This window comes from Somniosus microcephalus, chromosome 19 (assembly GCF_052327205.1).
Source record: "Somniosus microcephalus isolate GS21.2 chromosome 19, FLI_Smic_1.0, whole genome shotgun sequence".
NCBI lineage: Eukaryota > Metazoa > Chordata > Chondrichthyes > Squaliformes > Somniosidae > Somniosus > Somniosus microcephalus.
The window spans coordinates 22,423,244-22,443,587 of record NC_141005.1 but is presented as its reverse complement, the minus strand read 5'-3'; the positions used below and the strand labels follow the sequence as shown (position 1 = coordinate 22,443,587).

General features: G+C 45.6%; 1 protein-coding gene across 1 annotated transcript in view; it reads right to left on the bottom strand.

The window, feature by feature from the left end:
* The window catches only part of LOC147103622 (sodium- and chloride-dependent GABA transporter 1-like), a 90,184-nt gene that overhangs the window by 67,113 nt on the left and 2,727 nt on the right, over nt 1–20,344 (bottom strand). Inside the window, exon 2 of the mRNA XM_085961367.1 lies at nt 5,756–5,890. Within this exon, the coding sequence (XP_085817493.1) occupies nt 5,756–5,890 (135 nt within the window). The remainder of the gene's footprint in view (nt 1–5,755; nt 5,891–20,344) is intronic.

The following is a 20,344-nucleotide window of genomic DNA, read 5'->3' as shown; positions in this document are numbered from 1 at the left end:
GTATTAGCAGGCTTCCCAAGAGTCCAAGGCATTGTACATGGTCGCCATGTGCCTAAAGGGATCAAGGGATATGGGGAGAAGGCAGGGACAGGGTACTGAATTTGGATGATCAGCCATGATCTCACTGAATGGCAGAGCAGGCTCGAGGGGCAGAATGGCCTACTCCTGCTCCTATCTTCTATGTTTCTATCACACATCAACTGTAATGCATACATGAACAGAAAGGGATTCCACTCCATGAGTGTTCAGGTGATATCGATCCATAAAAACTCAAAATGCTACACATTCGTGCCTACTAGCTAGGGAGCATCCGTGATGCTTGTATTATGCAGCAAGCCACAGTGCTTAAACTATTTGAAGGTCCTGAAAGAATGAACAAGTAGCTGTTTGGTGACAAAGGCTATCGTTGCATCCATGCTGATGGCCACAATTAGAAATCAGAATGTAAAGACAATAAGGCCCACCTGAGTTAGTGTTGAGCACACCTCAGGGATGTTAAGACAACTATTCCAAGGTTTCCAAAAATCATCATCATCATCATCATCATGCTGCACAACTTTGCCATCCAAGAGAGGAGTGAGCATGCAGCAGAGGTGGCAATGGAGCAGCAGGTCCACAGGAAGGAGGACGACGTCAGGGAGTGAGCCAATGTATACGCAGGGAGATTGCTGTAGAATGGGGATTGAGAACCAAGGTGAATGGCCACCTTTCAGCCCTCTCCAGTGCCGAGTACCTTTCCACGTCCAGAAAAACAACTTGCATTTATAACACTTTTCACCACCTCAAAATGTCTTAAAAAGTGCTTCAACCAGTCAATTACTTAAGTGTAGTCACCGTTATGCAGGCAAACATAGCCGGCAATTTGGCACAATAAACCCAACCACCACTGACCACAAAGAGAAATAAGGTGGTCAATGTTTCCTCTACAGCAGAGTTTTGCTACATAGACCAATCCCGTGTCAGATCAGCCATGATCGCATTGAATGCCAGAACAGGTTCAAGGGCCTACTCCTGTTCCTATGTTCCGAAAAAACTTCCAAATAGGAGGTGCAACGGAGACAACCAGCTTCTGTCGTGCGTTATGATCCTTTTGGGAAAGTGGCAGCCTCGACTCTCTGGTTACAGTCACGAGATGTTCCTGCAACAGCCCTAGACAACTCTGCCTGCCAGCTCTCTGGCACTTCATCTTTTCTTGGGCCTGGCTAGGGTGGGAGGATGTATGGCCATGTTGAGAGGAACCACCACACAGCTGGCCATTTTCCTGCGACGCATCTGGTGCTGAGCATCGCAGCTTGAGGACCAATGATCTGCAGGAGGGGAGTCCATACAGGCTACCGAACGTCATCCTGATTTTCTCCCGGGCACAGCAGACCTGGGAGACGGCATTCACTCTGCTGACCACCTCCGCTCGCACAGCTCACACCGGGGATTTAACAAGTGGCTGCCATTCGGCACCTGCTTTCACTGCATTCCTACAGCAACATCTCCAATGCTTAATTACTGAAGGAGGGAAGGCGTTGGTGCCACCTCCATGATGGTGCCAACTCTGTTGCTCTCTTCAGCCGCCAGTAGAACCACTGCAAGCAACGCCCCTTTCAGAGCGATCGGCAGTCCTTTAAAAGCTGCTGGCTTGCTCAATTTGGCAATTGGCAGCCAACCAGCTTGCAGGCTAAATTCCCTGCACATGTTTTCATGGGCAAGGCGGCTATTTAAATAAAAGTGCAAGGGCTCGCTTTACAGAATGCAGAGTGGCCAGCCCTCCTCGCTAACGGAGTGTGCTCACACCACAGGCGAGAACAGGTGGATTTTGCTGCACTCGTAACGCTGGGGCTCCTAGCTTTAAGCGGGATTACAGTTTGCGTCACTCTTACCAATAGAAAAATGTTGGAATTGACACTTGCTAGGTCAAGATTTCCTAAAGATTTCCCCCCCCCCCCCCACAACATATAGCAACCCCACTGACAAAGACCTACACTGAACATTCAACTACACTGCTGCCCTCATACAGGACAGACAAAATCCTTAGGTCATTTCTGTTTAGAGGTGGTGGGTCACCATTGCAATCAAAAAACAAACAAAGTCAGAACAGCAGCAGCTGGGTGCAGTGAGGTTATGGTTGAACCAACATTCAGCGAGCCCCAGTGTACAAAACGACATCCAGTCACAGTGCTGAATTTTCAGATCCTGGCATCACACAGCACAAGTCAAGATCTGCTATTGCAACCTTTTATCCCATTGCGTAGAGGATGTCAAAGGGTTTCTCATGGCATTAAAATTTAGTGCATAAAATAGCTTCACCACACCATAGCGCAATTCAGTGCAAAGGTGGATGACAGATCACAGGGCACAGACAGCACGAACTGAACAAGGATAGCGTTGCCCCCCCCCCCAAAAAAAATTCAGAACTTCATTTTAAAATCACCAACTCATGGTAGCTTGCGCTGGCATTTACAGCACAGGTTAAATGCTGCCTTGAGTCCAGTGCAGGGGTTGGGGGCAGGGAAGAAAGAGGGGCTAAATGGAGGAGGAGAATATTTAGAAGATGTGGACAAGATACTTCAGTCGGACCAGTCTCTGTTGGATACCAGGGAGGGAAGGGGAAAAAAAAGTGTGTCCAAAACAAGGTTTTGAGATGCAAAGATGAGGGTACTGTGCGGAAATGGAAGAATTTAGAGCAAACTCCTAATGGAGGTCAGCTGATCAATGGAAGTTCACGACCTCCACTACAAACCGTGCCGTTGATCAGACCGGTTGTATTTGTTTTTGGATGGTAGGGGGTTTCAGTCACTGACAGACTCGCTCACATTAGAAAAGAAACAACATTGTACAGTCAAACTCCTCTCCAGACTATTCAGGGACAAACGGGCAGTTTTAAAAATCTTTTTTCCCCATTTCAGCTGTGTTGAACCACATAAATGGGAACCATCATTAACCTCACTGCTCAGTGAAGAACTTGTAGTGCTAAACAGCTTGAGGAGCTGAAATGTCTCTCGAGTGCTATTTTTAGTGTTCTGGTTCATGTGCTTGGGCACAATTTCTACATGCACCATTTTATGATCAAACATTAACCAAAAAGGGTCATCAATTCTGTTAAAAAGATGATAAAAAAAGGAGTTTGAGCACATCAGCCAGCCTACTAAAAAAAAAGCTGAGGGTTGTAACCCCTAACCATTCAATCTAATGCAAGTTACCTATTAAAATGATCTCCTTAACACTTAATACAGACAAGCAGAAGTATTTTACAGGAACATGCACAATTTTTGTATTAAAAACTAAAACCTATATTTAAACAGCTGAATTGAAAAAAAAAGATTAGATGGAAGTTCCAAAATTGTAGCTCTATCTTCAGGAAGGCAGACTGCAGGACAGGACACCAACAGACCGCCTGATCCAGTGTTAGTTACTATGGGTGTAGCATAATTGCAGCAGCAAGGCTGGAAACAAGATTGAAATTAAATCAGAGATCCCAGAATTTGTCTTTCCCCCTCCTGGGGATAAAAAGGAGGGAAATGATCTTGTTCCTCTTCTGTGGAAAGGCATGGTGGCAGTCTTTAAAGAGGAGCATTCCTTCATGAACCACTTCAGCCACAACAACATTCACGACTTCAAGCAGTTAGGAAGCCCAGCCCAAGTAAGGTTCCAGCCGCGTCACGGTTGCTGTGGCAATGACTCCATTTGTAAAAATAAAAAAAAAGGACGTTTGAGTATTCTACCGAGTGGAGCAGCTCAAAATAAAAGCTATTTAGAAATAGTTTAATTGGAAGGCTACACGGGCGTAAACGGTAATGTGCTCTCCTCCGAATCAGCCCCTAACATTTGCCAATGAACCTGGACGGAGAAGAATACCAACTGTTTCCCAGCTTCAACAAAAAACTAGAAAAATATTCTCTCTCCAGTCCAGGAAGTAGCTTGTGTTTGTGGCCTGCGTGTGGTTAGCAAGTCGATTTTTATTGAAACTGAGAGCAACGGTGGCAGAGGCCCGAGCGCCCTCGATCAAGTGGAGGGGGGAAATTATTTACATTTATTAAAAAAACGTGCATTAAAGCGCACTCCTATCATTTTACACATGCATTTCAGTCTGGAAACAGGGCTCATATCCATTAAAAAAGGGTCTCGTTTCCAAAAATTTGTCTACTTTGCTCGATGCTTTAAGCTGGGAGGAGGGGGAACGACAGGCTCCCAGGCACAATTCACCCCTTCACTTTCTCACCTCCCCTCTTCAGTGGCAACGAATGCTGCAGGTTCGGATTGGGAAGTGGAGACCGAGAATAGAGAAGAATAAATGTTAAACCGGTCGGTCTTCACCCCAGAGCACAGAGTACAACCCAGAGCCTCTTCATAGTCAATATACTGTGCTGTCAATATCTCATGAATAATTGCAAGTCAGTCAATATAATATGCTGTACATCTCACATGAATAGGTGCAAGACAGAACAAGACAAAACAAAAATGACTGGCATGCAATCATCAGGTGAGAAAGTGCAGCTTGGAAGGTTTACTTAGAATTTTGTTTACATTGAATGGACAGCCGTGAAGTGCAATCTTTTCCAGAAGTGGGTGAATTTTAAATGGAGAATAGGCAACAGTTAATATTTTTATGGGGGGGGGGGGGGGGGGGGGGGGGAGCGACGTCTTACCGATCACAACATACAAGTGTAACACCCACAACCACACACACAACCACAACCACACACACAACCACAACCACACACACAACCACAACCACACACACACACACACAACCACACACACACAACCACACACACACACACAACCACCACACACACACAACCACCACACACACAGTTTTTCAACCTCATGCTGCCAAGTTTTGTCTGCCAAGCTCACATTGGATGTTTAAGCATGGTTGCTCCAACCATTTAAATTAGTGACTGGAAAATCTGAAACAGTCCTCACTTCTGGCACGAGGCGCTCCCTGGAGACAGCATGAAATCAGAAAACTTAAGCATTGAAAAACAATTAGAATGCTGCCAGCGAGTACAGGATTTGTGCAGATGCCAGCTAGTGGAACACGGCCAAGGTGTTGCTGGTCAGTGCTGACTAAGGGCAACGTTTCAGATTCTTCCACTTTACACCCGGTGACAGACTCCCAAAATGGTGGATTTTGGAATTAGTTATCAACAGAGATTTGTGCCAGGGAGGAACTCGATGGCCACCACTGTTCACCGACAGTACGTGCCCACAGAGTTCTACCCTCCTTGAAGGTTAGTCAGGAAAGAATACTCCATTAATGAAGACCACAGTTATTACAAATCCCCATCCACTTTGTGCCAAATAACAATCAACAGCTTCAGTATCAAAATGCAGATTGGCAAGTTTCTTCAAGATTCAATCTGTCAAAATACCAACGCTGGCTTCAGGGGTTTACTGTAAAGTACGATTCACTGCAACAGCATGTTCCTGGAGATAATTTAAATAGTCTGATTCAAGGAGTCACTTTTAATAATGGGGGAGGGTTGGTCAAAGATCAGTAGTATGAGGAATTACACTTTTACTTTTGTCCAAATCTGTGAAGAACTTTGGGACCTTTTATGTTGAAGGGAGGACATCAAAATGCAAATTGTTTCAGCAAGTTCAGTTATCTGTATTAAGAGGACGACAAAATCTACCTGCAGCATTTGTAACCAATATGAATAACGCAGGTTGAGAGGGGCAATTAGACAAGTTGGTGATCATTACAGAACCGCTCTGATTGAGGAGTTTCACTGTACTGCAGCAATAGCAGTGAACAAACCTTTCAGGAGAGGGCAGATTTTAGCCAAGGCATGGACAGGACCCAAGCACGTGTACTGTCCGATGGCGAACTCCATGAGGAGCAGCGGAATCCCACACAGCAACAACATGATCAGATATGGGATGAGGAAGGCACCTGCGGGAAAGAAAAACAAAAAAAGTCAGGTAAAAAAAATAAAGAATGTGAAGTATATATTAAATAGCAACGTGCTGCAGGAAAGGAGATCTGGGGATTTTGATGGATAGACCATTAAAACTGATGGTTCAGTGTTCATAGATGGTAAAAGGAGCCACCTTGGCCATCTCCTTATCCACATCTACTACAATACCATGGCAATGTTATCTGAAGACATGGGGTCAGCTTCCACATGTATGCCGATAACAGCCAGCTCTACTTCTTCACCTCTCAACCACGCCACTACCTCTGTGCCATCAGACCACTTGTCCAACATCCAGTCTAGGATGAGCTAGAATTGCCTTCCGCTAAATGTTAGGAAGACTGAAGCAATCGGCCTCAAACTCTCCCATCAACTCCATTGCCCTGCCTGGCCACTCTCACAAGCTGAACACCAGACGGTTTACAACCTCGACGTCCGGTTCAAAATCAAGACGAGTTTCTAATTCTATACCTGCTCCATCATAAAGACCACGTAGTTCCAACCTCCTCGTCACCTGCCTCCGCCCCTACCTCAACCAGCCGCCACTGATGGCCTCATTCATGCTTCTGTCACCTTTGCTCTCAACTATTCCAATGCTCACCTGGCTGGTCTCACCCATGACCAGCGACCTACACTGGCCTCCCGAGTGCCCCACTCACCCATGACCAGCGACCTACACTGACCTCCAGAGTGCCCCAAATTTAAAATTCTCATTCTGGGTGTTTAAATCTCGCCATGGTCTCCACTCGTCCGCCTCAACTCCAACCTCCTCAAGGGCTACAACCCCTCCCCTACATTTGCCGTTTCAGATTCCAGTCTCATGTAGTTGCACCCCGCCCCGCCACCCCATTTTTGCTCTAGCAGTGGCAGTTGTGCCTTCAGCCACTTTAGGTCCTATGATTTTACCAGGATAAGAATTGAAAAAAAGTTTTAAAAAAATTTCCACTGATTTAACATTTAAAAAAAAAAGTACGTTTATTTTTAGCCCCGAAAATTTTTGAAAAAAATTAGTTTTGTTTAAAAGTTAATTTATTTGTACAAGTCATTTTAAAAATGTGATTTAAAAAATGTATTTGAAGTTTTACTAATGTTTTTTCATTGATCTCCATTCATATATTTGACAGGTCTTCCTGTCAAATGTATGAAGGGAGATTACCTTCCGATTGGCTCCCCATGGCCCACGTGATCCCAGGGACGCTGCGAATTACATGCGCCCCGGGATACATGGGTCCTGCGCACCAGCAGTTGAGAGGCCCAGCACCGGAATTGTGCACGTCCCGGGAGCCCTCGGGTAAGGGTGCAGATTTTTCCCCAGATCGCAGTCCTCCGCCTGCGGGAGGCCTGCGATCGGAATATCTGGGCCAATGTACTTTAAAAAGCATTTACTGCTGTATGCAGTCACGCCTTCACCAAACAAAAAAGGGCAAAGCAAAAGACTAATCTACACAATTTAAGACATCATAAACCTAGACCACTCTTCCTGGCTCTAATCACATCCACACTGCCAATAATCTTTGCTCCACCTAATTTGCATCTAAAAGTCAAAATCAGAATGACTCTGCAATTTGCACTTCAGCAGCCAATCAGAATGCAAATACAGCCCGAGTCAGCAACTGTGCCTTTAGCAAGTCATTGTTGTGGTTACCATGACACTGCCATTATTAGGCCAACAAAAAAAATCCAAAAAGATTTCTGGGCAGCAAAAATTCTTATAATTAGGCTGCAACTAGAGTGCCGCGTGCAGTTCTGGTCACCACATTACAGGAAGGATGTGATTGCACTAGAGGGGGTGCAGAGGAGGTTTACGAGGATGTTGCCTGGGCTGGGGTTTTAGCTACGAGAAAAGATTGGATAGGCTGGGGTTGTTTTCTTTGGAACAGAGGAGGCTGAGGCGAGACCTAATTGAGGTGTATAAAATTATGAGGGGCCGAGATAGAGTGGATAGGAAGGACCTATTTCCCTTAGCAGAAGGGTCAATAACCAGGGGGCATAGATTTAAAGTAACTGGTAGGAGGATTAGAGGGGAGTGGAGGAGAATTTTTTTCATCCATAGGGTGGGGGGGGCCTGGAACTCACTGCCTGAAAAGGGTGGTAGAGGCAGAAACCCTCATCACGTTTAAAAAGTACTTGGCTATAGACTTGAAGTGCCGAAACCTGCAGGGCTACGGACCAAGAGCTGGGAAGTGGGATTAGGGTGGAGAACTTTTTTTTCGCAGCCAGGACAGACACGATGGGCCAAATGGCCTCCTTCTGCGCTGTAAATTTCTATGATTGATCAGGCCCCAGGATATTTCTACCTTTATCCTGCAAGAACCAATTTGACAGTGCAGCGTAGCGCCTGCTTCAGAGAGGCATAAGCAGGCCACACGGAGTTATGTTGCTCGGTGCACCCTTGCGTTACTGGGCAGAGTGAACACAGACAACACCCGGAGAGGGATGGCTGATGAAATTGGTAACATTAGTTGGGAGCGGACTGGCCCGCTTGGCTCATCACTAACATTAAATTGCTGGCACAGGCACAATGGGTCTGTGGTTTCCTTCAGCGCTGTAAAATGTAATGATCCTAAAAGACGCAAAAGCACTCAAGGAACCCTTGGAAACATTTCAAATTTTAAAAAAAGGGAAAAAAAAAAAAAAAAAAGTTTACAAAAGGTGATTTTGCGCTGCCGTTACGTCGCAGGTCATACAGCAATTAGAGATTAACCTCCCACCTCTTGCCAAAATTCAGACTGCTTAGATTAGTGGCCTTGAACAAAATAACCCCCCACCCCCCCAACCACACAATGTTTGTGTTAATATGATATGGTATTTGTGTCACATTGACCTAATAACTGCATTGGTCTAAAAGGTCAAGCACCAGTATAGTCAACAGAAAATGCTGGAAAAACTCAGCAAGTCAGGCAACATCCGTGGAGAGAAATTTGAGTTGACGTTTCGGGGTCAAACCCGAAACGTCAACTCAAATTTCTCTCCACGGATGTTGCCTGACTTGCTGAGTTTTTCCAGCATTTTCTGTTGTTATTTCGGATTTCCAACATCTGCAGTATTTTGCTATCGTACCAGTATAGTCAACTTCTTGGCAGGAGCAAGCTTTTTAACTTTCTTAAAAATTAATTCTCAGAATGTGGGCATCACTGGTATTTATTGCCCGTCCCTCGAGTGACTTGCTGGGATACTTCAGCAGGCAATTAAAAAAGTCAGCCATGTTGGCGTGGGACTGGAGTCTCATAGGCCAGACTGGGTAAAGACGGCAGGGTTTGTCCCTAAAATGGACACAACTGAACCAGTTGGGTTTTTAAAATGGCACTCCCGATAGCTTGCCTGTCTCCCTTACTGATAGCAGCTTTTAATTAAAAAAAACTGAATTCAAATTCTAAAACTGCCATGGTGGGATTTGACATTGTTCTCTGGATTATTAGTCCAGCCTCTGGGTTGCCAGTTGGGTAACAGAATCACTAGGTTACCGCACCCATGTTGCTATGTCTGCGCGGAGTATCCAGTGCCTCAAATAGTGGAAGAACCGTCCACTCACTCAACCAGGAGCAGTGCAACTGGTGGAGGGAATAGAAGAGGTGGATGATCGAGAGGAAGAGAGTGAGCAAGGGAAAGAAAAAAGGGCGAGCCAGCAAAAAAGTGCACGAGCGAGTGAGCGTGAGATTTATCACCTCAAAAAAAAAAAAAACCCTGACTCTTATCTTCCTTAGTAACTAAAAGCAAGCAGCTTCTGGTTACTAATTAAAAACTCTGCACTCGCCTCTTCATCCAGTTTTTCCCTCATCCCTCCCATTTTCACCTCTTGCACCAATAATATAGGAGCGGGAACACCGCTTTTACATTACCACCTGTTCAAACGTGTGTGACATGATCCAACAGAATTAGCTTAAAAGACAGAGGTGGTGCCAGCATACCATTAGTGCAAGAAATAGCTGTCCAGACAACAGACGATACTGTAGGAACTGGCAGATAATGTAGACATTTGCCTTGCTCGAGCGCACGCCTAAAGCTCCGCTGATTTTGGGATGGTTTAAAATGGACCCAGAACCACACAGAGCTACATCTGCTGCGCACAGGCTGAAACATGGGTTGTGCACAGAAGACAACCCATGATGCATGATGGGGCGACTTCAGCCAGCTAATCTCATTGAAACATACGAGATTCTGAGGGGCGATTGACAGGGTAGATGTCGAGAGGTTGTTTCCCTGGGCTGGAGAGTCTAGAACTAGGGGGCATAGTCTCAGGATAAGGGGTAGGCCATTTAAGACGGAGATGAGGAGGAATTTCTTCACTCAGAGGGTTGTGAATCTTTGGAATTCTCTGCCCCAGAGGGCTGTGAATGCGGAGTCGTTGAGTATATTCAAGGCGGAGATCGATAGATTTTTGAACTCTAGGGAAATCAAGGGATATGGAGATCGGGCGGGAAAGTGGTGTTGAGGTCAAAGATCAGCCATGATCTTATTGAACGGCGGAGCAGGCTCGAGGAGCCGTACGAAATACTCCTGCTCCTAATTCTTATGTTGTGTTCTCCATCCAGCCTATTAATGTGCCTAAACACAGATAATACCTTGAGCTATGAATTTACTTTGGCACTCATGCTAGAGTTGTACAGCAAAACACAATGAATGGAAAGGCTCAATATCAACGACATTATTGGCACCATTACAGAAATACTTCTGTGAAACCTCAAAAAAAAAATGTCCTTCCACTCTACTAGCAACTTCTCATACTTTCACCTTGACAGCAAACAAACTATTTAGGACAGAAAGCACATAGTACCAGTCAGAGGCAGCAAAACCCTGCTGGAGAAGTATTTCCAGTCTCTCTCCAGGGGGCGGGTTCCAGTGGGATCAGTATCGAGTTGACCATTTTGGTTCTGCTTTCACCATTGTTGATCTGTACAGTGGCCAGAACAGGAAAGTTCAAAACACACTTACAGTAATTGTGCTGGGGCAGATTGGTCGCCAACGTAACATGCACTCATTGACCCACCCGGATTTTATTGGCCAGCGGTGGATGAACGGCACCGGCCGCTCTTTACATGTCCATTTGCCCAGACTTTAAGGGCTTTTGCACTGGAACTTGCAGCAATTAGAAATCTGAAACAGCACACTGCCCTCTACAGGCGATCTGGGACCAGTGTAAACAGGGCAAGCAACTGTAGCTCATTAACCAATCAGATTGAGGGATTCTTAATGAGGCACGCAAAGTCTGAACTAGAAAGTGCAAGTTAAAATATTTAATTCAATGCCAAATCACGTACAGAAAGCGAAAGAGCAGGTTGAGAGACAAGTTAAAATTAAAAAAAAAATTTTTCCAACAATAATTAAAATCTGAAGGAATGAGACTCCACAAAAGTTAATTCAGTGCCAGAGGGGTTGTTGGCCGTAATTAAGACTTATCACACAGTTAAAAATTTACTTCCACAGAAATGGACAAGCCCGAACATTTTCTGGCGTGTTTGGTGGATATCCATTATCGGGGGAAGTACTGCAACTTCACACCATTCCATGTATTTGAATGCTGTGTCGCTAGGCAAGACACAGGTAAAGCGCAGCTCCTGGGAGGAGCAGGGCAACTCAGACAGCAACTTCCCGATTTCCTCGTCTAACCGCACACGTGTGGTCGCTGGACGATGCAGTCTGATAATGGTGAGCGCAGATAGTCTCCCTTATTTGAAACAGCAAAATCCGGGCTATTATAAAACCACTTCCAAACATAAAGGGGGCAGAACGCATTCCTCACGTGTGCTGGGGCAAACCTGGAGAAGGGAGATTTACTGGCCGACTTCTTGCTGAATATTTTATAACTGTACACTTTAAAACTTTTATAAAATTGTTCTTATAAAAACACATTTACAAATCTGCTACAAAAGGTCAAGGGAATCTGCTCATGATTTACAGCGGTTGTATAATATTCACGACTTCCTTCTTGCCCCATCCCAATATTGCAAAACATGCAGCACAAGCACTCTCAGTTCTGTTTGACTAGAGAGAGGAAGGTTAAGTGTAGAGATGAACAGCCCTCCACCCTCGGCAGAATTAGAAACTTATAAACATTACCTATTTAAAATGACAACATTTCAAAAAGGACACTGGATAAATACTTCAAGCGGAAACATTTGCAGGGCTATGATGAGGGGAGTGGGACTCGGCGGATTGCTCTTTCAAAGAGCCAGCAGACACGATGGGATGAATGGCCTCCTTCGGCGCTATTGTTTGATTTGTATTTAGGGCTTTGAATGTAGTAATCGTAGCATTATTTTTCAATGCTATGTTCAGACAAAAATTATTTTAGCATTCCAGTAAAATAGACATTCCCTTCCAGCAACATGCATCCAACACCAAGTTTCAGGATATCTGTTGCCTCCACATAATGAACGAGCATTTTATCAGCTCTGTAATGGTTGATGTATAAAGCTGGCTGCGCTCAATGTAGCTGTGGATTCCATGACATTAAGCTGTTGGAACAGCATATTTAGGTGGTTATAATAGAGAAACTTTTGTTTCACCAGTCTGACAGTGTCCCCGCCACATAGTGAATGGTTTCCACAACTCGGTGAGAAATGCCAGTGTTGGCAAACAGGAGATTATCCCACATTTGGCATCAGTAATCAATTATTCCCAGTTCAGGTTATACAGCCAAGATGCATTCTGAAGCTCCTGCTGTTCTTCCTCAAATAAAAAAAGGAGGCAGTAGAGGGTGCTCTTCCATGTGCCATTTCCTGCACAAACCATGCAGATGCCCTGAACGAGATACCAACTGTGCAGCGCTGCATGCCTTAAAAGCCAGGTCCCAAATAGAATCAATTGGGGCAGATTTGAGGCAAATAATGAAGGATGAAGTTACTATTCATAGTTGCACAGTAAAGGTGTTTTACTTGAAACAAGTTGGATATTTATTAAAAATGGTAAATAGATGAAGCAGGTTCACAAAAATTCAGGCAGATTCCCAACCTGGATGGAGTTATTCTGCATTTACGTTAGTGTTGCAGCTCACCATAGACCCTGCCTTATATGGGAAGGCAGGAGATGGCGATGGTGCCTCAGGCAGCACAGAATACCATTAAAAAAAAGGCATATTTTACACAATCTCACAGGAGGGGAGGGGGGAGCAAGTGGATGCAACTTTCATGGTTTCTTTCGGAGTGGAGCTTTTGACTAGTACATTGTCAGAGCAAGAACTTTTTGTAGAGCAATTAACACAAGCCCCTGCAGTTTGGAGTCAGTCAGCTAGCTGATTATTTGTAACAGTTTCACTTGACTACTTCAGGTTTCGATTCAGAAGACCCAACTTTTACTACATCAGCCACCTTGGTGCTTAAAGTAAAAATAAGAAGCTGCTCACAAGGATGCAGGTGACTTAGTGATAGCAACGTAGTAGAGGGGTTGTTAGATTATTAGGATTGTACGATAGGCCCCGGGATATAGGAGAAATCTGCAGACAGATCAGGGAGACCAATAATAAAATTGTTCTTTTGGGGGGGGGGGGGGGGGGGGTTATTTTGATTAAACATTGATTGGGAGCAGGAGGGGGTAATTATACAGAATTACATAGAATCTACAGCATAGAAATTGACCATTTGGTTTAACAGGATTGTGCTGGGGTTTGTATACTTCTTAAAAAAAAATATTCATTTATGGGATGTGAGAGTCACCAGCAATGCCAGTATTTATTGCCCATCCCTAGTTGCCCTCGAGAAGGTGGTGGTGAGCCGCTGCAGTCGGAGTGGTGATGGTACTCCCACAGTGCTGTTAGGTAGGGAGTTCCAGGATTTTGACCCAGCGACAATGAAGGGTCAACGATATACTTCTAAGTCAGGATGGCGTGTGACTTGGAGGTGATGGTGTTCCCATGCACCTGCTGCCCTTGTCCTTCTAGGTGGCAGAGGTCACGGGTTTGGGAGTTGCTGCAGCGCATCTTGTAGATGGTCCACACTGCAGCCATGGTACCCCGGTGGTGGAGGGAGTGCCAATCAAGCTGGCTGCTTTGTCCTGGATGGTGTCGAGCTTCTTGAGTGTTGTTTGAGCTGTACTCATCCAGGCAAGTGGAGAATATTCCATCACACTCCTTTCTTGTGCCTTGTAGAGGTGAGGCACTCGCTGCAAAATACCTAGCCTCTGACCTGCCCTTGTTGCCACAGTAGTTATGTGGCTGGTCCAGTTAAGTTTCGGGTTAATGGTGACCCCCCAGGATGTTTATGATAGTGGGGGATTCGGCGATGCTAATGCCATTGAATGTCAAGGGGAGGTGGTTAGACTCTCGCTTGTTGGAGATAGTCATTGCCTGGCACTTCTGTGGCACAAATGTTACCTGCCACCTATCAGCCCAAGCCTGAACGTTGTCCAGGTCTTGTTGCATGCAGGCATGGACTGCTTCATTATCTGTGGAGTTGCGAATGGCACTGAACACTGCAGTCATCAGCGAACATCCCCATTTCTGACCTATGTTGGAGTGAAGGTCATTGATGAAACAGCTGAAGATGGTTGGGCCTAGGACACTGCCCCGAGGAACTCCTGCAGCGATGTCCTGGGGCTATAACCATCATGCCTGTCTCCATTGTATGTCCTTTGCGGTACAGCCTGCTCTTCAGTAGATTGCCAACTGAACATGTTCATACCAGTTTGACACGTTCTTTCTGCAGCTCTTGTACAATCTTTGCCCGTAAAATATTCTCACGTTTCCCCTCTAGCCTTCTTAAATTGCCAAGCTTTATTGACTCATCTAGTTGCTCAATTTAAAGAATGAAACAGGCGCCCCCCCCCCCCCCCCAAAAAAAGGCATTCTTTTTCACTTCGCGACAGCATGGAGTGCTATTTTACAGGGTTTATGATTCCCCAAAATTATACAAGTCGAGGTTGGGTAGAGAAGTGCTTCTTCCCAAAACTCTCCCCAACTCAGCAGGAAAGGAAGAAAAGCAGTAAGTTAGGCCTGATCACAGAGCACCCAACTACACAGCAGCAAAGGATTGCGATCTGGCTGCATCAGGCCCCTCAGAAGCCACACTGAAAATTCTGATCTACGCTGGCTAGTTTAAAATCCTGAGATCAAGAGTGGGTCCACTCTGGAGAACTAGATTGAAGAGCATATTACATAAACTAATTCCTCCAGTCAATACCAAGATCCCAACTTCAAAACAACAAAGGCTTCAAAACCAACTAACTCAACAACATGTGTAACAAAATAGTAGAAGAACAGGTTCGGATCCTTTTCCAGTGGCATTTAAAAAAAGAGGATGCAAGTGTTTCTTGTACACGATGTGAACTTTGATTCTGGGGTAGCATCAATTGCCTGAAAAGTATTCCCTTTACCCCTGCCAGCAAAGCTCAGGAATAGTGGAAAACAAATTAGGGCTTAAAAGTAGCAATCCTTAACTGGCATGAAGATTGCTAAATTGGCGGTGAAATTTAACAAATACATCCAATTCCCGATAGTTTGTTGCTTTTGCACGAAAAAAAGTTCTTCAATAATTTGAATTAAAGCAATGTAAATAATAAGCAAAGTGGGAATTTAGTGCTAAAAATGTTGAATGATCAGATAATTGCAATTAAAATTAGATTGTAGATGCACAAGAAAAGTCAACAGCTAAACCACTGGCAGTAGCAGTGATGGGAGCTACTTGAGGTGGCGAATTCGCAACATCACACAAGAAGCTGTGGTTATGGAGCTGCTGATCTGTAGGACATCACCAGCCTGCATCTCTCCCAGGAGGCCTCCATTCTGTCAGGTGGACAGATCAATGGTGTGTCTGATTTCAACCTGTGCTGCCCCTGCAGAGTTATCCTGGCTCTTTGCCTCTGTGGCATTTGAACCCGAAATGGTATGCGTTGAGGCACAACAGCTGTCTGCTCACATACTTATTCAGCTAGAGACCCTGAACAGTGGTCAGGAATTCCTAGCAGTTTATTATAGAATCATAGAATGGTTACAGTACAGGAGGCCGCCATTCGGCCAGTCGAGCCTGTGCCGGCTCTCTGCAAGAGCACTTCAGCTAATCCCACTCTCCCGCCTTTGCCCCGTAGCCCTGCAATTTTTTCCCCCCTTCAGATAAAGAGGTATTGAGTACAAAAGTAGAGAAGTTATGCTGAACCTTTATAAAGCGTTGGTTAGGCCACAACTGGAGTATTGTGTCCAGTTCTGGTCACCATACTTTAGGAAGGATGTGAAGGTCCTTGAGAGGGTGCAGAGGAGATTTACCAGAATGGTTCCAGGGATGGGAGATTTTAGCTACAAGGACAGATTGGAGAAGCTGGATTTGTTTTCATTAGAGCAAAGGAGGTTGAGGGGCGATTTGATAGGGGTGTACAAGATTATGACGGGTTTGGATAGGCTAGATGGGGTAAGGCTGTTCCCACTAGTTGATGGTACAAGGACTAGGGGACACAGATTTAAGGTTTTGGGCAAGAGATACAGGGGGGGATGCAAAGAAAAACTTTTTTTACGTAGCGAGTGGTGAGGACCTGGAATTTGTTGCTGACAGAAGGGGTGGAAGCAGAGACACTCAATGTTTTCAAGGGGAGACTGGATAGGCACGTGAGGGAAATAAACTTGCAGGGCTACGGGGATAGAGCGGGGGAATGGGACTGACTGAATTGCTCTAGAGAGCCGGCACGGACTCGATGGGCCGAATGTCCTCCTTCTGTGTCGTTATGACTATGACTCTAGGTACTTATCCAATTCCCTTTTGAAAGCCACGATTGAGTCTGCCTCCACCACCCATTCAGGCAGAGCATTCCAGATCCTAACCACTCGCTGCGTAAATAAGTTTTTCCTCATGTCGCCTTTGTTTTTTCTGCCAATCACCTTAAAGCGGTGTCCTCTGGTTCTCGACCCTTCTGCCAATGGGAACAGTTTCTCTCCATCTACTCTGTCTAGACCCCTCATGATTTTGAGCACCTCTATCAAATCTCCTCTCAACCTTCTCTGCTCTAAGGAGAACAACCCCAGCTTCTCCAGTCTATCCACGTAACTGAAGTCCCTCATCCCTGGAACCATTCTTGTAAATCTTTCCTGCGCCCTCTCTAAGGCCTTCACATCCTTCCTAAAGTGCGGTGCCCAGAATTGGACACAATACTCCAGTTGAGGCCGAACCAGTGTTTATAAAGGTTCATCATAACTTCCTTGCTGTTGTACTCTATGCCTCTATTCATGAAGCCCAGGATGCCGAAAGCTTTTTAAAAGAAATTCTTTCATAACCTGCCCTGCCACCTTCAACGATTTGTGCACATATACCCCACGGTCTCTGTTCATGCACCCACTTTAGGATTATACCCTTTAGTTAATATTTCCTCTCCTCGTTCTGCCTACCAAAGTGTATCACTTCACACTTTCCAGTGGTAAATTTAATTTGCCATGTGTCCACCCATTCCACCAGCCTGTCTAGGTCCTCTTGAAGTCTCTCACTGTTCACTATTCCTCCAAGATTTGTCTCACCTGCAAATTTTGAAATGGTGCCCTGTACTCCCAAGTCCAAGTCATTAATATATATCAAGAAAAGCAGTGGTCCTAGTACCAACCCCTGGGAATTTCTCACTTTTCTACTGTTAATTCCAACACCCACTCAGCCAGGTTGGGTAGTAAACCTGAACCGCGGGGAGTGTTAGCGCGGTGCCTTGGCTGAACTCGATGGGGTATGCCTGCAGAGCCACTCCATGTTGGTAATCAGGCAAAGCTTGAAGGCTGCACTGCTTGCGATAGCAAAATACTGCAGATGCTGGAAATCCGAAATAACAGAAAATGCTGGAAAAACTCAGCAGGCCAGGCAACATCTGTGGAGAGAGAAAGAGAGTCAACGTTTCAGGTCGAAACCCTTTGTCAAGACTGAAAAGGCACAGGAAATGAAACAGATTAAAAGGCCAGTTTGGGGGCTGGGAGAGAACAAAAAGAAGTGAAGAGACATTAAGAGGTATTCAAAACGAGACGAGATGGTGATCGGACTAGTGGAGACAAAAGACGGCTCTAGATTAGGTGTGAAATGCGCTGGCAGAATGGGAGACAGCAGCCATGTGGGGGAAAAAAAGGGCGAAAACAAAGGTGTGGATAAAAAAATAAGTAAAAATGTAACGGGGGCCGAGGTTATGATCTGAAATTGTTGAACTCGATATCGAGTCCGGAAGGCTGTAAAGTGCCTAATCGGAAGACAAGGTGCTGTTCCTCGAGCTTACGCTGAGCTTCCGTGGAACAATGCAAGAGCCCGAGTACGGTGAGGTCCGAGTGGGAATGGGGCGGTGAATTAAAATGACAGGCGACCGGAAGTTCGGGGTCATCCTTACGGACTGAACGGAGGCGTTCCGCAAAGCGGTCCCCCAATCTGCGTTGCTTGCCTGCAGCAGGACAATCAATGCACACATTCCAGGCAGAATGGTGGGTGGCTGGTGTCCAATTACACCTCCCACATCCTTGCACTGTCTGGACACCAGAGGGCACGACATTGCCCATAGACACGTCCCATGTTTTAACAGTGGGCCAGAAATTCGGGTCCCCACGGGCGAGTACGCACTGGGTACTCACGCGTAGGGCCAACGAAAGTGCCTGTTTTGTGCATGCACTGCGCATGTGCGGGAAACCGGAACTTCCGTTCCCTTGAAGTAAGGGGTTCACAGATCGAACGCTTTAAATTGAGGGGAAGTGTACACACCTGGAACTTACGTTTTTTTTTTAAAAACAGGTTTCTCCGGGAGGTCTTCCCTTGTCAAATCTATGAATAGAGATTCCCTGCTACGATTGGCTCTCCATGGCCCACGTGATCCCCGGGAAGCTTCGAACTAACTGCGCCCTTGGGATATGCAAGCACTGCGTGCCGGCAGCTGGAGCAGGCCCAGGATCGGAATCCCACGTGGGCCCACAGCACAACAACAGCCAGCGCGCTAGGCAAGTGCAGGTCGGGGGCTTGCACCCACAGGAAGCCTCCGACCCGAATTTCTGGCCCATTGTGTCAATATACTTCTTGGGTGGTGCTCCGAATTCACCACCACAATCAGCTCTCACCACTACTATGACCAGTGATAGAGCTGAACTGCTACTCCTGCAGCCTAGTGTAATCCAGCTCAAAATGTTTGCTCTGGACACACAGATTTTTGTCCTTCCAAACTGGATAAGAAAGTGTGCCGAATGCTTTTCACAGTTCAATTAGACATTGTACAAATTCCAGATACACACCATTATGCTTTAGGCAATCATACTGTGCACTCTAGTACTTGAAGCAGGATCTCTGACAAGACTGACATTTTCAATACAGGCAATGGTTGAACAGACTTGACCTCCAGCATCCGGATCAATTCCCCGACTACCCGCAAGTCAGTAAGCAGATGCACCAAATGACCCGTTTTTTGATCACGTTAACTGACCGAGTGACACCGAGTTGTGGCATAGTCTGTACGGCACCTCGGCATCAGGGGTGGGTAGAAAAAGGAAAACAAGTCACTGCCAGCTCAACGCAGCACGGGCAAGATCCTAGAAGAAGGTTTCTCATGACCTCGGAGGCAGGGATACAAACATACCTAGAAATTTCCTCCTCCTCCCCACAGCCCGATCAGTCAGTAAACACACTTTCACCAGCTAAAATCAGCTCAGCTTTCTCCCCCCCCCCCCCATACACTCCCTAATTTGGCATTCACCACAATCTACTGAGCACACAACAAACTAGAATTTGCTGCTGAAGAATCCACCCCACCAAAACCACAAATGATCAGGCATAGACCACAATATGATTTTAAATCGCTTTACCATTGGCGGCCGTGCCTTCAGCTACCTAGGCCAAAAGCTCTGGAATTCCCTCCCTAAACCACTCCGCTTTGCTCGCTCCTCTTTAGACGCTCCTTAAAGCCGGCCTCTTTGACCAAGCTTTTGGTCACCTGCCCTAATACTGCTGTGGCTCGGTGTCAAATTTTGTTTGCCAACACTCCTGTGAAGCACCTCAGGATGTTTTACTACATTAAAAAATGCTATATAAATGCAAGTTGTTATATTTGCAGCCTTGTGGGTAGGCGGTTGCCCAAGATGTGACGATGTCCACCATTATAATGCGAAATAGGGGACCACCCATTAACCCCTGGAAATCAATCAGGCCAGTGGCAGAGGTCCCCGGCAACCATGCTCCCAACTTATTTGCCAGGATGGCAGGTCAACAGATTTCCAAGCCCAGTCCATCTTTTTGATGATGCACACATTGCCCAAACATTTATTCCTCTCAAGGTAGAACATACAAAAGAACGCTTTTTTACTAAATGTAAGAGTACATAGTGTACATGAACCTCACAACCAGACAACTCTTTCAATACTTCACATTGTTATTTCACAAAGGAATGTGAATCTGTTTGCCTCCACAAACAAAACACGACAACAGTGGGTGAAAAAAGAGAAATGCGGAGGGACTTGCTAGGCGTGGAATTTCCATGTCTGTATTTGATCAAGGGTTGAACAGAGTAAGATTGAGCCG